Source organism: Lodderomyces beijingensis (genome assembly GCF_963989305.1).
Source record: "Lodderomyces beijingensis strain CBS 14171 genome assembly, chromosome: 4".
NCBI classification, from domain to species: domain Eukaryota; kingdom Fungi; phylum Ascomycota; class Pichiomycetes; order Serinales; family Debaryomycetaceae; genus Lodderomyces; species Lodderomyces beijingensis.
Genome location: NC_089973.1, coordinates 1,840,991 through 1,858,165, shown reverse-complemented (window position 1 = coordinate 1,858,165; position 17,175 = coordinate 1,840,991). Strand labels below are relative to the sequence as shown.

General features: G+C 44.4%; 5 protein-coding genes across 5 annotated transcripts; 4 read left to right on the top strand and 1 right to left on the bottom strand. All coding sequences in view use genetic code 12, as the record gives it.

Annotated features, from left to right (window-relative positions):
* Positions 1-889: 889 nt before the first annotated feature.
* On the top strand, positions 890-2,680 carry LODBEIA_P38150 (uncharacterized protein; the record flags this gene model as incomplete). The annotated part of the gene is made up of 1 exon (XM_066973967.1): positions 890-2,680. The coding sequence occupies one exon, from the start codon at positions 890-892 to the stop codon at positions 2,678-2,680; it is 1,791 nt and encodes a 596-aa protein (XP_066830753.1).
* Positions 2,681-3,151: 471 nt separating this feature from the next.
* Positions 3,152-3,963, top strand: LODBEIA_P38140 (40S ribosomal protein eS10; the record flags this gene model as incomplete). Its single annotated transcript, XM_066973966.1, has 2 exons — positions 3,152-3,203; positions 3,662-3,963. 2 exons carry the CDS (start codon positions 3,152-3,154, stop codon positions 3,961-3,963), a joined length of 354 nt encoding a protein of 117 aa, XP_066830752.1.
* Positions 3,964-4,480: 517 nt separating this feature from the next.
* Positions 4,481-5,743, top strand: LODBEIA_P38130 (uncharacterized protein; the record flags this gene model as incomplete). Its single annotated transcript, XM_066973965.1, has 1 exon — positions 4,481-5,743. The coding sequence occupies one exon, from the start codon at positions 4,481-4,483 to the stop codon at positions 5,741-5,743; it is 1,263 nt and encodes a 420-aa protein (XP_066830751.1).
* A 74-nt stretch (positions 5,744-5,817) lies between these two features.
* On the bottom strand, positions 5,818-12,555 carry LODBEIA_P38120 (uncharacterized protein; the record flags this gene model as incomplete). The annotated part of the gene is made up of 1 exon (XM_066973964.1): positions 5,818-12,555. One exon carries the CDS (start codon positions 12,553-12,555, stop codon positions 5,818-5,820), a length of 6,738 nt encoding a protein of 2,245 aa, XP_066830750.1.
* Positions 12,556-13,700: 1,145 nt separating this feature from the next.
* Positions 13,701-15,533, top strand: LODBEIA_P38110 (uncharacterized protein; the record flags this gene model as incomplete). The annotated part of the gene is made up of 1 exon (XM_066973963.1): positions 13,701-15,533. The coding sequence occupies one exon, from the start codon at positions 13,701-13,703 to the stop codon at positions 15,531-15,533; it is 1,833 nt and encodes a 610-aa protein (XP_066830749.1).
* Between the last annotated feature and the right edge of the window lie 1,642 nt (positions 15,534-17,175).

Here is a 17,175-nt window from a genome sequence, read left to right as displayed (position 1 = left end):
TGCATGGTTGTTTGCTTATTAAATCCAAAAAAAAGAAAAGAAAAAGAGAAAAAATTATATTTGCTGACGTTATCTTTTTCATCAAATCTTATCTGATCAATCTTTGCCGATGAATCCATTGCAGAGACTTTTTTTTTCTAGCAATCTGGAGGAGGAAAACATGGCTTGAGAAAGACTTTGATTGTCGAACTTGACCTCTCCTAGAGCTTCTTACACAACTGGGGTGTTTGAGCAAACGGAATTTGACGAGATGACATCTCTCGTTGGTCTAATTCGGTTGCACTTACGATATATGCCAGTAGGTTTTTGTGTCTAGGACTTTTTTTTTTCTTGAGAGTAAATTTCGAAAAGGCATCCCGAATTGGAATCGGAGAATTTCTCATACTTATACCGACAAGCGTTCAGGCAGAGGGCTAAGTCAAGCCAGGGCCATAACCATCTTGATCGGTTGCGTGATATCAAAAATCGCCTTACGACATTTTTTCCTTTCCTTTCCTTTCCTTTCACCGAGGTTAGCGAACTTGATGACGGGTCTGAACCTCACCAAAGCAGTTCCAATTGCAAACACCTAGAAGCTTGAAATACAAGTGGTCCTGCCACTAGAACTCAAGTTTGAAAGCACCCCCCCCCCCCCTTTCCTTCAAGATCGCAACTCATGAACCAAGATTTTTTGCTTTTTTTGCGCCAGAGACAAAAAAAAGAAACACTTTTCTTTTTCCTATCATTTATGTACAGCGGTTGACTCTGATAAGCTTGCCAACTTCATTGAATTGTCCTCATCTCACCGTGGTTAACGGACCGCCCCCCGTATGCTCGCCCGAGATATATAAAATGAAGGTCAAATCCCCCGCTTGACTCACTTGCTTGTCCGCATCACGATCAACCAAGCATGGATTCTCAAAGTTCTTCGTCGAGAGACGAAAAAGCCATCTATGAAGATTCCACCAGGAATCACGAGTTGGAAAGAGAAGTTGAAGCAGAAAAATCGATTGGTGTTGAAAAAGCTGAAATTTTGGCTGAGCAATGGAAACATACATTCTGGTACAAAGTGGTCTTGCTATTCTCCGCGTTCTTGGTTGGTTACGCTTATGGGTTGGACTCGCAAACCAGATACATCTACACTGCTTACGCTACTGCTTCGTGGAGTGAACACTCCTTGTTGACTACAGTCAACGCCATTACTGCGCTTACCGCGGCCGCCGCCCAGCCCGTTTACGCAAGATTGTCAGATGTCTTTGGCCGGTTGGAGTTGTTTATTGTAGCTGTATTGTTTTACGTTGTCGGCACAATCATCGAGTGCCAGTCGCCCACGATCAATGCCTACGTTGCCGGTGCTGTCTTGTACCAGATCGGCTACAGTGGTATCATCATGGTGTTGCTTTTCATCTTGTCGGATTTCTCCAGTTTGAGATGGAGATTGTACTTTTCGCTTTGTCCCTCGTTCCCATTCATCATCAACACTTGGATCTCAGGTGACGTCACCACTGCCGTGGGAACCAATTGGAAATGGGGTATCGGTATGTGGGCGTTCATCCTTCCCTTGGCTTGCATCCCATTTGTCTGCTGCATGATCCACATGAGATGGTTGGCCGGTAAAACTGAGGCTTGGAAAGCATTCAAGCAAAGAGAGACCAAATTCCAGGAATTGGGCTTTGTTGGCTTTATCAAGTACTTGTTCTGGAGATTGGATGTCATTGGTTTGATCTTGATGGTTGTCTCCTTGGGTTGCTTGTTGATTCCATTAACTCTTGCTGGCGGTGTCAATGAGAAATGGAAGCAGGGAAACATTATTGCACCTATAGTCGTTGGTGGTGTCCTCATCCCCGTGTTTTGCCTCTGGGAGTATTTCGCCAAGCACCCAATATTGCCATTGCCATTGATGAAGGACCGCGGTATCTGGTCAGGAGCAGTCATCTCCTTCCTTTTCGACTTTGTCTATGCAGTTGAAGCTTCGTTTTTGTACACGGTCTTAATTGTTGCCGTGAATGAGTCGATGAAATCCGCTACGAGGATCTCCAGCATTTCATCCTTTGCCTCCGTCGTTTGTGGTTTCCTCTTTGGTTTGTTTGTTGCCTACTTCCGTCATTTGAAGCCATTCATCATCTTGGGTTGTTCCTTGTGGATGGTGGCTTTTGGGTTAATGTACCACTACAGATCCACATTGAGTGCCCACTCGGGGATCATTGGTGCTATGGTTGTCATGGGTATCGGTACCGGGTTTTTCACTTACCCCATCACCGTCAGCGCACAAAGTTGCGTGAGCCACGAACACATGGCGGTGGTTACTTCCGCCTTGTACACCCTTTACCGGGTTGGTTACGCAGTCGGCTCCTCGGTTGCAGGAGCTATTTGGTCGCAAACATTATACACCAAATTGGCTGAGCATCTTAGCCCCGAGCTCGCGTCAAGCGTCTACAAGAGCCCCTACACGTTTGCTGCCCAATACGCATGGGGTACTCCCGAGAGAGAAGGTGCCGTCCATGCTTACGGAGAAGTTCAAAGAATCTTGATGATTGTTTGTATATGTTTTGTTGCACCAATGATTCTTTGCGGCTTCTTCTTGAGAGACCACGAGTTGACTAGAGAGCAATCCTTGGATGACGTTGAAGAAAAAGAGCAAAAGGAGTCCTTGGGTGGATTCTTGAAGAACTTTGGCAGACCCAGACATGAACGTGTATAAATTGTGTATTATATTTTTTTAATGAGTGAAAAGAGAAGAAAAACTGAAAAGGATCGATCAAACATCGAGATCAACTACTCTTTCATACACTTCTTTGAGCTCTGTAAAACGAATGGAACCGTGCTCACGAAATGGCTAGTAGATGTGGATGGCGGGTGGATAAGGTGGTGATTTGATGATTTGATGGTTGCCAAAAATTAGGGCTATAACCCGAAAACGTGCTCGTGCGCGAAGCTATATCTTTTGTGCCTTATTTTCATCATCTACAAATGCACGTGCAATCCACGTGACTAAACAAGTGGTAGCACAAGTACCAAAGCTCTCACAGAGAGTCGCGATCCTCTTGCTACACTCTCACTCTGGCTCCTCCTCGTCTCCCAAGCCCGAAAACGAAAAATTTGATAGACGGGTGAAAAATCACACAGTTCTCCTTGAAGCGACTTGGTGATACACACATCGAACAACAACAGCATGCTCATTCCTAAAGAAGACAGAAAGAAGATCCACCAATACCTCTTCCAAGGTATGTTTCAATGAAAACGAAAGGAGGAACAGCAACTCACGACCGGCTGAATAAGGACGATTACATGAAAAATGGAGAACGAAAGAAAGAAAAAAAAAATCCGCGAAAACATACAGAGACAAGGAACCAAGATTCAGCTTTCGAAGCTCTTTGTCGAAATTGGAGCTTTTAGCTGAACCGTTGAGAGCACTTTATGGATTCTCCCAATCATTCATCTCACAAACAAAAAAGCGCAAACCCGCAAAATAATCTATTAAATTCATTCAACTTGATGATGCTAGTGGGATGAACGAGATTTTTACAATCCACATAATTCAACGCAAGCTTGATTCTGCATCTCCAAACCGTTTTCCCATTTTTTTTTTCGTTTTGGTTCAGAATGGTCGTCGTCCGAGTGCATATCTCCCCCATTCTCACTCACAACCATTTTTCTGAAGAAAATACTAACAATTATACAGAGGGTGTTGTCGTTGCCAAAAAGGATTTCGACTTGCCAAAACACGAGGAGATTGACACCAGGAACCTTTACGTCATCAAGGCTTTGCAATCATTGACCAGTAAAGGATACGTCAAGACCCAATTCTCATGGCAATACTACTACTACACCTTGACCGACGAAGGGTTGGACTACTTGAGAACCGAGTTGAACATTCCAGAAGGAATCTTGCCATTGACCAGATTGAAGAATGCTCCAGCTGAGAGACCAAGACCGGGCAGGGGTGGTCCAGTCAGAAGAGGCGGCTTCAGAAGAAGAGATTAGGTTTGAGGGAGATTTATACAAAATGTAAATTAACGATTATTTGTAATAGCTTTCCTTTTCGTGCAATTTGCGGTACAATTTGCGGACAAGATGTAGGTGCGTCTTTGCTTGAACCCACTGGCAGCTGGTTCCTGAAATCTCGTTAGTCTGAACTTGGGACTGCCATAGTGGTTTGAGCTGAGGCGTGGGATTGCCATAGTGGTCGTGGCAGGCGGATGAAGCCGGGTCGTGCAAACCTGCCAGCTATTGCTAATAAACACATTTTGGCAGTCCTGTGCAATTTGATGTTGATTCTCAAAACTTACACCAAAAGCATAGTCTTGACCTGCTTACCACCTTGCTTTTATACACACGGTAAACAAAAAACAAGGTCAATCACCCTAAAGACTTGAATCTCGACTTTTCTCGCAATATCTAGATTCACTCAATCACAAATCAACTCTTGCATATATATCTTCAGTTCCGATCTTTTACTCATTGAAACAAACAAAAAAAAAAAAAAAGGAAAAAGGGAAAAATGAATGACTTGCCTCAAATGCCCACGCCTTATCAGCAGCATCAACACCAGCATGGAAACAAGAAACCGCAGCAGCAGCAGTATCAAGACCAACAGCAAAGCTTGAACGGTCAGAAAATAAGTTATAGACCACCGCCACAACAAGTGTCAAGCAGAACAGGCTCGCAGACGTTTCAACAACCTCCTGGCCATGTGATACCGCAGCAACAGCCCCAATATCAATACCAGCCGGCACCTAATCCCGATTACTCTCGCCAACAGCAACAACAGCAACGACACCATCACCACCACCACCACCAACAGCAGCAGCAGCAGGTATCTCCGCAGCCGTTATACCAACAACAACCACCACCACCGCAACAACAACATGTTTACCAGCCAATGCCACAACCGCAACCACCGCTACATATGCAACCCTCATACAGCCAGCTGCCGCCCGCTCACCCCGGAGCATACAATCCACAAGCATCCCAACTGTTGAACCGACAGTACCAGAGTTATCTGCAATCGGGCCAGATCACTAATCCGCAGCAGTTTGATCCAATGCAGCAGGAACCAAGCGGCGTGAGCAAGAAACCACCACCACCATCATCATCATCATCGCAGCAAACAATACACTCTCCCCCTATTCACAGTTCCAAACCTTCAAATAGATCAAAAGAATCACTAGCCACTGATAAAAGCCTCACGTCGAAGCAGAAGCTAGGAATTGAATTGCGAAGCGTCTTTGAAAAAGTGGATGTGAATAAAAGTGGCAAAATCTCAGCTAAGGAATTGTCCTATGCGCTCTTGAATTTCGACCACACAAGGTTCCAGGAATCAACCATCAAGCTCATGCTCAACTTATTCACAAATAGAAACGACGCATCCTCATCGTCGTCGTCGTCAACCCCGTCTTACAATTCCAACAAGTCGCTAAATTTCGAACAATTTGTTTCGCTTTGGAAGTACCTCTCGGCTTATAAGAAGTTGTTTATCCAAGCAGATTCAAACAAATCGGGCGACATCTCATTTGGTGAGTTTCAGAAAATCCTCGAGCAGATTGGCTACAAGTTGGACATTGATCTAGTGCTTCACTTGTTTTCCAAATACAGTGTCAAGGACGACGGACAAGTGGGGAGACTCAAATTCGACTCCTTTATCGAGCTTTTGGTGTACTTGCGGAAACTAACTGACATTTTCAAAAAGTACGACAAGAGTCTCTCGGGAACTGCCACGATTGGGTTCTCCGATTTTCTATTCGAGATAAGTAACATGACATGACCTAATCTATAAACCTTTTTTTTTTTTTTTTGGCTCTTTGTTCTTTTTCTTTTTTTTTTTTTTTTTTCATGATTCTATACAAAGTAGCTCCTCCAGAGGACTCCTTCAAGATCCTGAATTTGCTCTGTGTCAAAAATATTACTGTCAACGTGCCACGTATCCTGTCTATCTTTCCTAAATTTACCAAGTGTTTCCTTGGCAGTTTTACCCACGATGCCAGGAAGACCAGTGGCTTTGTTGGCCAAAGTAGTCAAGACCTGCGGGACCCATTCTGGTGGGGGCGATGCAAATGAGAATGCATGCACAAGCGAACCCAAACCCAAGACCGCACCGTGCAACTTCACAACGTCCTGCTGTTCCATATTCTTAAAATTGCCCTTCTTTTTGTAAAAACGGCGCACTTTGTCCAATTGCCCGGTGAAAGATGTTATGAATTTTTGAATAACCACCTTAATATCCTCAACCGGCAGCATGTGGATCAAACCCGTCAAGGTGGCAGCGGCAGCCTCGCGAACCTCTAAATGCTTGTGCACCAATTGGGACTTGATCACATCAATGATGCTTTCCCGCTGCACTCTTGTCAACTTGAACAAGTTTCTAAAGTATATTGTCTCCATAAACTCGCCCATAACAATTGTTTGAACAACATTCAAATCCCTCTTGAAGCAACAGTTCAACATCGAAACAATGCTGCTCAAAAACTCCTTGGTGTAGGAGATTTGAGACACCTTCTTGAGAACCGTGACGGGGTCGATCTTGCCCAACTGACACACTTCCTTCATGTTGATCAACTCAAGCAAAAACGGAACAATAAACTCGGGCACGTATTCTTGAAGGAAAATGTTTGCGTTGGTGCTGAGTTCTTGTCTCAACCAAAACAATAACGTTGTCGCCGTGTAGATGTAGTCCGAGGTCAATATTTCTTGCGGAAGTAAATGGGCCACTTCTTGGCGTCTCGCTTCTGTGGTCCTAAACAAGTTTGGCAATTGCGCTAGGATACTATTATGGTGGTGCTGGTGGTCGCCGCTGCCGTATAGCATCAAGTTCTGCTTCTGGTTACAGTTTTCCAAAAATGTCCTGCTGTCACAAACTGATTCAACATAGTATGTCGAGGACAAATTTGCCATGAGCGCACCAATTTCCTTTCTCACAGCATTATACCGGTGGCTGATATTCTTCAAACACAAGTCCAAATACTTGTCTGGATCTGCCAATCTCCACGAGAGAGAAGCGATAATAGCCCGTATGTAACCCAAGCGGGCCGATTCACTAAACGCCGAGTCTGATTTTGGATTGGGCCTGAAATCCAAAAACTCAGCCATGACACTGGAAAATCTCCGGATGTCGCAATTGGACGGCACCCACACGGCAAACACGTTCCATGTGGCTTGTGTGCCAGGTGCGATATCAGAATTCAAGATTTTCCTCAAATGCGAAACGACAAACTTGTCACGCTCGTCCAAGTACTCGGGAGCGGTAAATTTGGACGCCCACAAGACCCCAGCGAAAATCTCACACGTCACGAGATGGGCACTCTTTTCGTCACTTTCGTAAATGTCGTCGACCAAACTCAACAACTCTGTATACGTAAAGTTTGGCGTGAAGCCGTTTGATATCAACAAGATCAATGTTTCAATGATAACAACATCCATCACTTGGAACGCATTGCTTGTTTCGGCGTCCGAGACCCACATCTTGACTATTTTCGACAACCATTCGCGTCTAACCGATTGGCCAAACTTGTACAACGCGGCGTGGTCCTCTGCGCCCAATTGCAACTTGTACGAAGGAGCTGCTTTTAAGACTTTCAACGATTTGCCCCAGAATAGCCACCCTGCGCTTGGTTTGCTGTCGATATAGTAGCTTAAATTTTGAGCATCTTCCCCAAATTCTCTGTTCCAAACAGTTTGGTAGGAGATGTTCCCAGATTGTGGCTCGGTGTTTTCTAATCTCTCTCCTTGGGCAAGGTAATCCAAATCCCAGCAATGCTTTAGGTCGTAACCGTACTGGTCAAGCACTGCAAGCTTGGTCACTATCCGCGAGATTCCCCACAACGAATACCTCGACAAGATTGGATGCTCCTTTGATGCCTCCTCACACATAATCTGCAAAATCCCTGCTCTTGTTGGGATATCCAAGCTCGACTGCAAGGTCAGCAACAACTCCAAGTTCAGCAACGTTACTTTCCAATGCCCATTGAAATTGTGCTCCTCCATCACCTTGTCTTGCAACTTTTCAACTTTTTCAGAGTAAATCTTTCTCTTTTTCTCTTTTGCTAGCTGGACTGCCTTGATTTCCAAATCAATATATTGATCCGAGGGCCTGATGACGTCGATTTGCGCCTCGTCGATAATGCAAACTCTGCTTGGAAGCGAAATGGCCTTTGAAACGCCCGAAAAAAGGCTATGGGCTAATTTGTAAACCTTTGTATCGTCCGTCTCTAAGCAACGGCGAAGCAATTCGATGTACTTTTGAAGGTTGGAAAAGTCATTCTGCAACTTGGTCTTGATTCTTTTCAAGGCAAACACTTTCAAGGCATTTTCAATTTCCCGATGCTCGCCACTGGCCAATGCCTTGGCAAGATTTTTAAATGCAGTCTTCACAATGTGGCTATAGCATCCGCTTAATCTCTTCATGCCGTCAAGCAACACTCGCTGAGCTTGCGACGCAATTCTTGAATAGTTGGACGCAGAGATCTTGACCACATCATCCATCAAAACCCGATCCAAATTGGTTTCGGCTCGAGCTGTTGCGTGAAGCGCAACTCTTGCCTGGTGATACGACTCTAACCTCGCGGCAATAGCAACACGGGTATAGGGTTTCCTGATACGGTTGATGGTTTGAAGGAACGCGATGCTCTCGTAGTCAATTTCGGCATTGCTGGGCTCAAGCACTCTCTCTCTGCCGACATCCGAAATCCATATGTTGATGGCAAACAACAAGTCGCCAAATATCTTGGTATTGTCATCGAAATTGGCCACCAAAAATTTCGATACAAAATGCAAAGTTCTTCCAACTAGATGCCTTATCTTGTGTATTCTCAAATACAAATCTCTCGATTTTTTATTTCTGGCGTCGTTACCAAAATAGTAGTTTGAAGTGTACAAGCTGCGCTCCCTGAAAGTGATACCCGGGTTCATACTGGACATTTGGACACCCTCGACGCTTGGAGTTTCTCGTCCGCGGATGTCAAAGTCTGCCGCTTCTGCCGTCTCTGTCTCTAGCAAACGCACTTTGCTCAAAGCACTTTGACTTTCCGGAATCATGGACTTGCTCAAGGGCACTTTTTCATTTTTCAACTCCTGCTCAGCTTGATCGCCGCCGATTTCGCAAATTTTCTCAAAGTCAACCATATAGTCAAAAAGATCCTCGCTCTTCAAGTCTTGCAATATCTTATCCATATTCTCCCTTACATTCTCATCGTGCAAAACATCCTTTTGAGTAGAAACACCCGAGACTTCCTTAACCCGCGTGAGAAGCTGCAACCTGTGCTTGATGGATTCCGTGTTGTGGTTCAAGTTGGGGATATCTTCTGCAAAAGATGGGTCTAGCAAGTAAGAAACCCCACTCATCGAGTACGAGAGGTACAAAAGGTTCATTCTCAACTCATCAATGTCAAATGACGACGACGACGACGACGACGACGACGATGACGACGTCGAGCGCGATTTCTTGTTATTATTCTCAAACTCCTTTATCAAACCGGTAACATTGTTCAAGCACCTGGAAACATGCTCACTGAAAAACTCAAACGCAAAATTGACTTGCCGCTCGTTAGGTACAAACCAGTCAAATGTCGTGTTTGCCTTTGAGAACCTAGTATCGCTGTCCCAGAAGCCTCCCCAGCATTCTGCAGTAACCCCGCCGCTAGACTTTTCAATCTCAGGTGCAATCAATCGGCTCTCTTTTATTTTCACTTTTGTCACTGCTTGAAGTACCTGGTTCACAATGAAGGAAGATGAATACAAACACGGACCGCGCACATTGTCCATCAAGTAGAAGGAGAAATTTTCGAGCTCCTTGCCCATGCCTACCAATTGTGCGCCGGCGTTACCTATGCACTCACCTAATATATTCAAGTACCAACTCAAGGCTTGATCGCGGGGCAAAATGTCTATCCCTGACCCTGAACCGGGAGCACCAGCCCCATTTTCGTCAATTTCTTCTCTGATTCTCTCCATCAAGATCTCCGACTGAGCTTTGAAACAGCTGGGGTCACGTCTTACTAATCCACCACAGATTTCTGCCACTGGGTCGGCAACCGGGTGATGGACATTGTTCAACACAAAGGTGAAAAACTCCTTTCTAAACACGGCAAACAAGTCGTCGGACATGGCCTCAAACATTACAAGGAAAAACTTTTGAATCGACAGTGCCAAGCTCCTTTCCAATCCTGCACTTTTGGTAGGATCCGGAAGGTTTTCAAATAGAGGGGGCAACCGTTGCACCAAGGCCCTCACTAGCTCCTTGAAAGCCGAAGTTGACGACTTTAAAGCAGCCACTTCGTCTTCCAATGACACGACAAATTTTGTTTCGTCACCAGTGCTGAACAATTTATTTTTCAAATATTCGAGGTGGTTATTGGTAAACTCCAAGGCCAAGGTCGCATCAGTGTATTCATCGCTGAGGTCGTATATCGGCATGTAGTTGGCCAAAGCCCAAAACACTTCAAAAGTCTGCAACGTCTTTTCCAAGTCGTTTGTGTCTATCCCGGGTAACGCCAACAGTAATAACCTCACGACATGGACTCTGAAAACAGGGGTGGAGACCAATTGCCTCGACAAGGCGTCCAAAATACGGAGGGCATTGATCACTCGATGCGTGGAAATCACCCCTTCTAGTGATTCGTAAGTGTCCAACAACGTGTTTTCGAGCACGTACTCAGGTTCCATAAGCGCTAAAAGCTGCAAAGCCGAGAGATATTCAGACGAAATGTCGCTCTTTTTTGACTGTATCCCAATTTTGACCACTGGCAAGAAAATTGAGACAAACTCGGCGACTATTCCACTTGTGAGCATCATATCGGGTGAGATCTTGGTAAGGACACCGTCAGGCTGTCGCTCCATGTTGAATCTTTTGTGAAACTGGTAAACGATTGCCAACACAAGTCGCGATATGGGGCGGGTCCATTCGCCAGTGTTGGACGGATGGATATAACTCTCCACAGCATTTACCAACGACCTCAAGTATTCAAGAATGCCGCCCTTTGTCAACCCTTTGTTGCCATTTATGGAAAAGATAATGATGGAGGCAAAACCATGAAAGTATTTCAAATTAAACGACGAGTATTTTCTAGACATTATCCCCAAACTATTGAGAAGCTCGCTGAAGATGAGATCCATCTGGTCCTGGGTAAACAACCCAAACTCGCCCAAGTCTATAAAGTCTCTGGTTTTGGAATCTTCGCTAATCTTGATCATGGTTTCCATGGCTATAATCCCCAACCTTGAGGTCACTTGTTCTTCAAAGCCCTTGGTCTTGTTCAACCTGAGCCACATGTAAAACAAGGAGTCAAGGTAGTGGCGAATATCGTTTTCGTCATCGACGCCGCGCGGGGTGAAAGTGGTTGGGAGCATGGCAAGAGCCGAAACCACCAAAGATGACGACAGCATCGAGAAGTTTGAGCCTAGCCGCAGGAAAATTTCCGGTAAACATCCATCGTGGAAGAAATAGGATGCTCGCGAGGCCAATTTGGCCAACTGCATCTGATCTTTCTTTTCAAAGGCAACTTGAAGTGCATCAGTTGAGGGGAAAATGTGCTCCAACTCCTTGCATAGCCCCTCCCATGGTAATCTCAAGCCCGCGTCGTACAACAAGCGCAGGTTTTTAGTAAGCAATTCAAACACTCGTACATATGTCTTGAGGTTGACTTGTTGGCCCCGGCAAAGACACAAACTGTAGTAGACCCTGGCCAAGTTGGCCCTTAGACTCAAAGGCATGTCGTACTTCATCTTGAACCATATTAGTAGTTCATGCGTCCATGTGCGAACGCCAACCACGGCCGCGGACTTGGGTGACTTCTTGTGTTGAATAGTGGCATCCTTGTCCGCGTCATCGTCGTCGTCGTCATCATCGGCCTCGACGTCTTCTCCTTCAACGCCTTCGCCATCTTCTTCGCCATCTGCATTTATGGTTTCCTCGTCTGAGGACGCAAAATCTTCAGTCATTGGCTCTCCTTCTTCTTCTTCTTCTTCTTCTTCTTCTTCTTCTTCTTGTCGGTCCATTTCAAAAAGGTTGGTCTCTAGTACTAAATCGACATCGGATATGGAATCCTTCAACGCAGCCAAATCCTTGGCAGTAATCGAGAGAGCTCCTTGGATATCCAAGGACTTGATGGCAATGTATAGATGGGAAACAATGTGACTCAAAAACTTGGCCAGATCCTGAGGGTTTTCAACCTTGTACGGAAGCAATGATGGCAAATCGAGGGTTCGCGGCCTTGACCGCGCATAAAACCTCGAGTGGGGGTCTAGTTGTAGTTTTTGAACAAGATTTACATCTTGAGGATAGTCCAAGTTGTAGCCTTGCTCTCTTGTGGTAACTATGGTACCATACGATGGCCTTCTCGTGGCCACATGCTGCTGAACGGATCCCCACGTCTTTGGAGTGAAGGAGCGCTGAGTCTCACTATCAATCGTGGTTCCGGGCAAATGCATTTCGTCTCGCGAGAGGTCCTGCGGTGTTGATGTCAAACTCGACGACGTGCGTCGCGGGATAGGCGTGGTGACTTGATGCTGTTGCGTGAACTTTTGCCCTTCTTCCTCAACGACTCTTTTGAAAATCCGATTCTTCTTCGAAGACGCACTGGACATGGCCAACCAAGATCTATGCTGACTCTAAACAGGCCTGGAGGCAATAAGGTATAGGAACTGAACTAGTAATAAATAAATAAATAAACAAACAACTGTAAAAAAAAAACCAAAAGCAAATTGTCGGCGTGGATGCCTACTCTTGACAGATCTGTATCTTTTTGCCTTCCCTTGTCAAGGTTCCGACTTGCTGGTTCCGTGATGGTACCTCTCGAGATAGAAGAAGGAAAAAAAAAAATTAAAATCGGTTGCCACCAGAGAGTTGGGGGCGGTTTCGAGGATAATATCAAATTGCCACTGAATGTGTTGCAAAATTATATACCCCAAGCGTATGCTTGTTACAAACCGCCAGCTACCGCTATCTGCTGTCTGCAAGACACTAGATACCAGTGGCTGAGAGAGATGGTCACACCACCATCGAGCTTTTATACAAAAGGTCAGCTTTGCTCGAGTTGTGGGAGTAAGAAGTAGTAGTGGTACCACTACTACCGGACCTCATTACAGTCCAGTAGCTGAAAAAGAAAAAAAAAGGCCTATGGTGATGTATTGCATGGAAACAAAGTGTGGATGAGTGACTTCAAAAGCTGATCCAACTTTGCAACAACAACAGCAACACCCATCGTCCGAAACAGTAGATCTATGCTTGTTCAAACGAACCAAAAGTTTGAATAGAATGAGCTTGAACATTTGGTTACATACTCTTGGTCTCTCTTTTCTTTTGTTTTGACCTTGTAGACCTTGAACTTATCGCTGGACTTGGTGGCTATTGTGAGCAGCTGTAGTAGTAGCAGTATACCAGTATCATAGTTAGTGGCTAATGTTAGCTAGCTTAGTTAAGGAGTAAGGGTAGCAGCAGTAGCAGCATCATCAGGTAGTGTACTCTGCAACAAAAATGGTATTCCCTTTTTTTTTTTTTTTCTCTCTGATTTTTTTTTTCCAGTGTGGTCTTCACGGTTTTCAGAACTCTTTGTTTTCTTTGGATTCCATTTTATATATTCAAGCAAAGAACTCTTTCAATTGCAATTTTTTGCTTCAAGTTTTCTTATTGAATTCTTCCTTTTTTTTTTTTTTCTTTTACCGATATATTATACTTTTCCACTCAAAAGTCATTGTAGACAGAGAGAGAGAGAGATTGAGAGAGAAGGAAAATGTCAGCAGTTTCAGCTTCGAAAGCCAAGAGAGAGCAAAAGCGTTTGGAAAGAGAGTCAAAGAAGGCAGCCGATGGAAAGAGTGTCAAAAAGACAAAGAAACAGGCAGAGAAGGACGCCGCTGAGGAGGAAGTAGAAGACACGTCGGCGCAGATTGCCAAATTAAAGTTGCAGACGGACGAACATGGATTGTCGGATAGAGTCACCACCGGTGTCTTGGACTCGTTGCAGACCTCGAGAGATATCAAGATCTCGTCCTTGTCGCTTTTGTTCCACGGAAAGGTCTTGATCCAGGATTCGACTTTGGAATTGAATTATGGCCGTAGATACGGTTTGCTTGGAGAGAATGGCTGTGGGAAATCGACTTTGTTGAAATCGATTGCAGCAAGAGAGTTGCCCATTCCTGAACACATTGATGTCTACTTGTTGAACGAGCCAGCTGAGCCAACCGATTTTTCAGCCTTGGAGTATGTTGTCCGGGAAGCCGAGCACGAAATGAAGAGGTTGGAAGATTTGGTGGAGGAGTTGATTGTCAAGGAAGGACCCGAGTGTCCGCAGTTGGAAGGAATTTACGAAAAGATTGATGAGATGGACCCTTCTACTTTTGAATCGAGAGCCGCCATCATCTTGACCGGTTTGGGTTTCAACTCGGTCACCATCAAGAAGAAAACAAGGGACATGTCTGGTGGTTGGAGAATGCGTGTTGCTTTGGCCAAGGCATTGTTTGTCAAACCGACACTTTTATTGTTGGATGACCCAACTGCCCACTTGGACTTGGCCGCTTGTGTCTGGTTAGAAGAGTATTTGAAAAGATTTGATCGAATTTTAATCTTGGTGTCACACTCGCAAGATTTCCTCAATGGTGTTTGTACCAATATGATTGATATGAGATTGAAATTGCTCACCATGTATGGTGGTAACTACGACACCTATATCAAAACAAGAACGGAATTGGAGACTAACCAGATGAAACAATACGCAAAACAACAGGAGGAAATTGCCCACATCAAAAAATTCATTGCATCAGCTGGTACTTATGCTAATTTGGTCAAGCAAGCTAAATCGAGACAAAAGATCTTGGACAAGATGGAGGCTGACGGTTTGATTCAACCAGTTGTGCCAGACAAGGTCTTCACATTCAAGTTCCCCGAGGTTGAAAAATTGCCTCCACCAGTGTTGGCCTTTGACGACATGTCATTTTCCTACTCGGGCAAGGACGAGGACAATTTATATGAACACTTGGATATCGGTATCGATATGGACTCGAGAGTGGCTCTTGTTGGACCAAATGGTGTTGGAAAATCGACATTGTTGAACTTGTTCCAAGGTAAGTTGACTCCACAAAAGGGAAGAGTCATCAAACACACACACATCAAGTTGGGTGTTTACTCCCAGCACTCTGCAGACCAGTTGGACTTGACCATGACCCCATTGGAATTTGTCCGTACCAAGTTTGCCAGCATCTCACAAGACTACCAATACTGGAGAGGTCAATTGGGCCGTTATGGTTTGAGCGGTGAAGCACAAACTGCACAAATGGCCACCTTGTCGGAAGGACAGAGATCTCGTGTCGTGTTTGCCTTGTTGGCTTTGGAGAGCCCCAACTTGATCTTGTTGGATGAACCCACCAACGGTTTGGACTTGTCCACAATTGACTCCTTGGCTGAAGCTATCAATGCCTTTAACGGTGGTGTCGTGGTGGTTTCGCACGATTTCAGATTGCTTGACAAGGTTGCCAAGGATATTTTCGTTATTGAAAACAAAACGGCCACAAGATGGAATGGCTCCATCTTGGACTACAAGAAATCGTTGGCTGATAAAGTTGTATTATAGGTTTTTTCGGAAAACAACTATTTATTCGTGTTGAGAGGAAGAGAAGAGAAGCGAAGAGAAACAAAGAAAGAAAGAAAGAAAAATGGTTTAAATCTATAGAGTTGTTGTATATTAAAGTTGAACGGTTCAAAGACAGAGCTTTGAACGTAATTTTGTCTATAAAAGTGGAAACCCGTCTTTCTCTCATTTTTCCGGCTTGGTTGAAAAACTGCTCTTGAGAAAATCCTCAGCTTGCCCGACACTACTTTTTTTTTTTTTTTGCACATCTCACTGAGAAGATCATCGAGTTGCTACCATAAACCTGTCAAGCAAAAGAGCACATCACGTGACCCCGACCACCGGATAAGATTATTCTCCAATGCTTCAAATGATTGTAACAAGCAAGGGAACACAACATGGAAAAAGAGACAGAAGCCAAAGAGAATTGCAAAGACAAGGCCGTGTTTGCTAGACTCAAAAAAGAGGGCTTCTCCGCACACACGTAAACCTGCACATACATTGCAGCCAAGGCTGATGTATTGTTTCTGAGCAAGCTTCCCATATCGTCCAATGGCTTACATTAAATCTACCCCACTTGACTTCTCACGAGACTCTTCTCAGCAAAAAGACACCAGATCAGTTACCGTTCTGTACAATTGTTGAGCAGTGGCTAACAAAATATAATGCTTCGGGAAGCAGAAAAGCCCCCCTGCTCACATAGCCTTATTGTACTGGTACATGCATAATCGGGATGCATTGGGTGTTAATCCAGTTGCCGTTGCCACTACCGGAGTCGCCGCTACTGTCACTTTCCTTGCCACTGCCGGTGACTGAAGTGGGGTTGAAAATCTTTTTCCTATCAAAAAAATTTGAGTTGCCGTTTGAGGAAATCCCTAACCATATGGAAGTTCGTTGACACTCCAAATAATCTTTTCACTTTATAATTTTTTTTTTTGACACAATTTGTTTCGAAATATTCAAAAGACTCTTCAGATACCGAAAACGAGAGAGAGAGAGGGATGAGCTCACCGTGGAAAGAACGTTTTAATTAAAAGCTCCTAACAACTCGATTTAGAAACGTATGAGCTTTATAGTCATTTCGTTAATTGATCGTGTGATCCTTATTAGCACTAAAAAAAAAGTGTCTAATCTGGTGCTTCGTCCAAAAGGGGTCCTGTCAAAGCTACTAATCAGTTCAATATCGAATATTATTTTGAAAAAAAAGCCCCTCTTTGCCCCTCAAAATAAATTGCAACATTGTTAGACTGTAACACAACAGTAGCAGCAACAACAACAACAATAATATATACATTGAAAGTAGGCAAACTTATTAACAAGTAAGTAAAGAGCAAAAATTTCGATTTTCCTTTTTGCAACTCACCTTGCAAATAATAGATGCCCTAAATTAGTAAATGCGGAGTCCTCTTTTTGTCCTCAACTCAGCCCCAGCTCCCCCAATTGATCTGTTCTTCTCCTCCACCCTTCTCCCCTCCTCCGTTGTAGGCAGGGAGTTTGTTAGGAATTCTGATAAGGCTTGTATAGTTACAGGTCCGGATTGCGAGCACTCTTTTTACAAAAGATCCTATAAAAGCACCTGGACCTTCTTCAAAAATTTTTGCATCGGCGAATCAAGGTAAAAAGTATTCAAAAAAAAAGAAAGGGC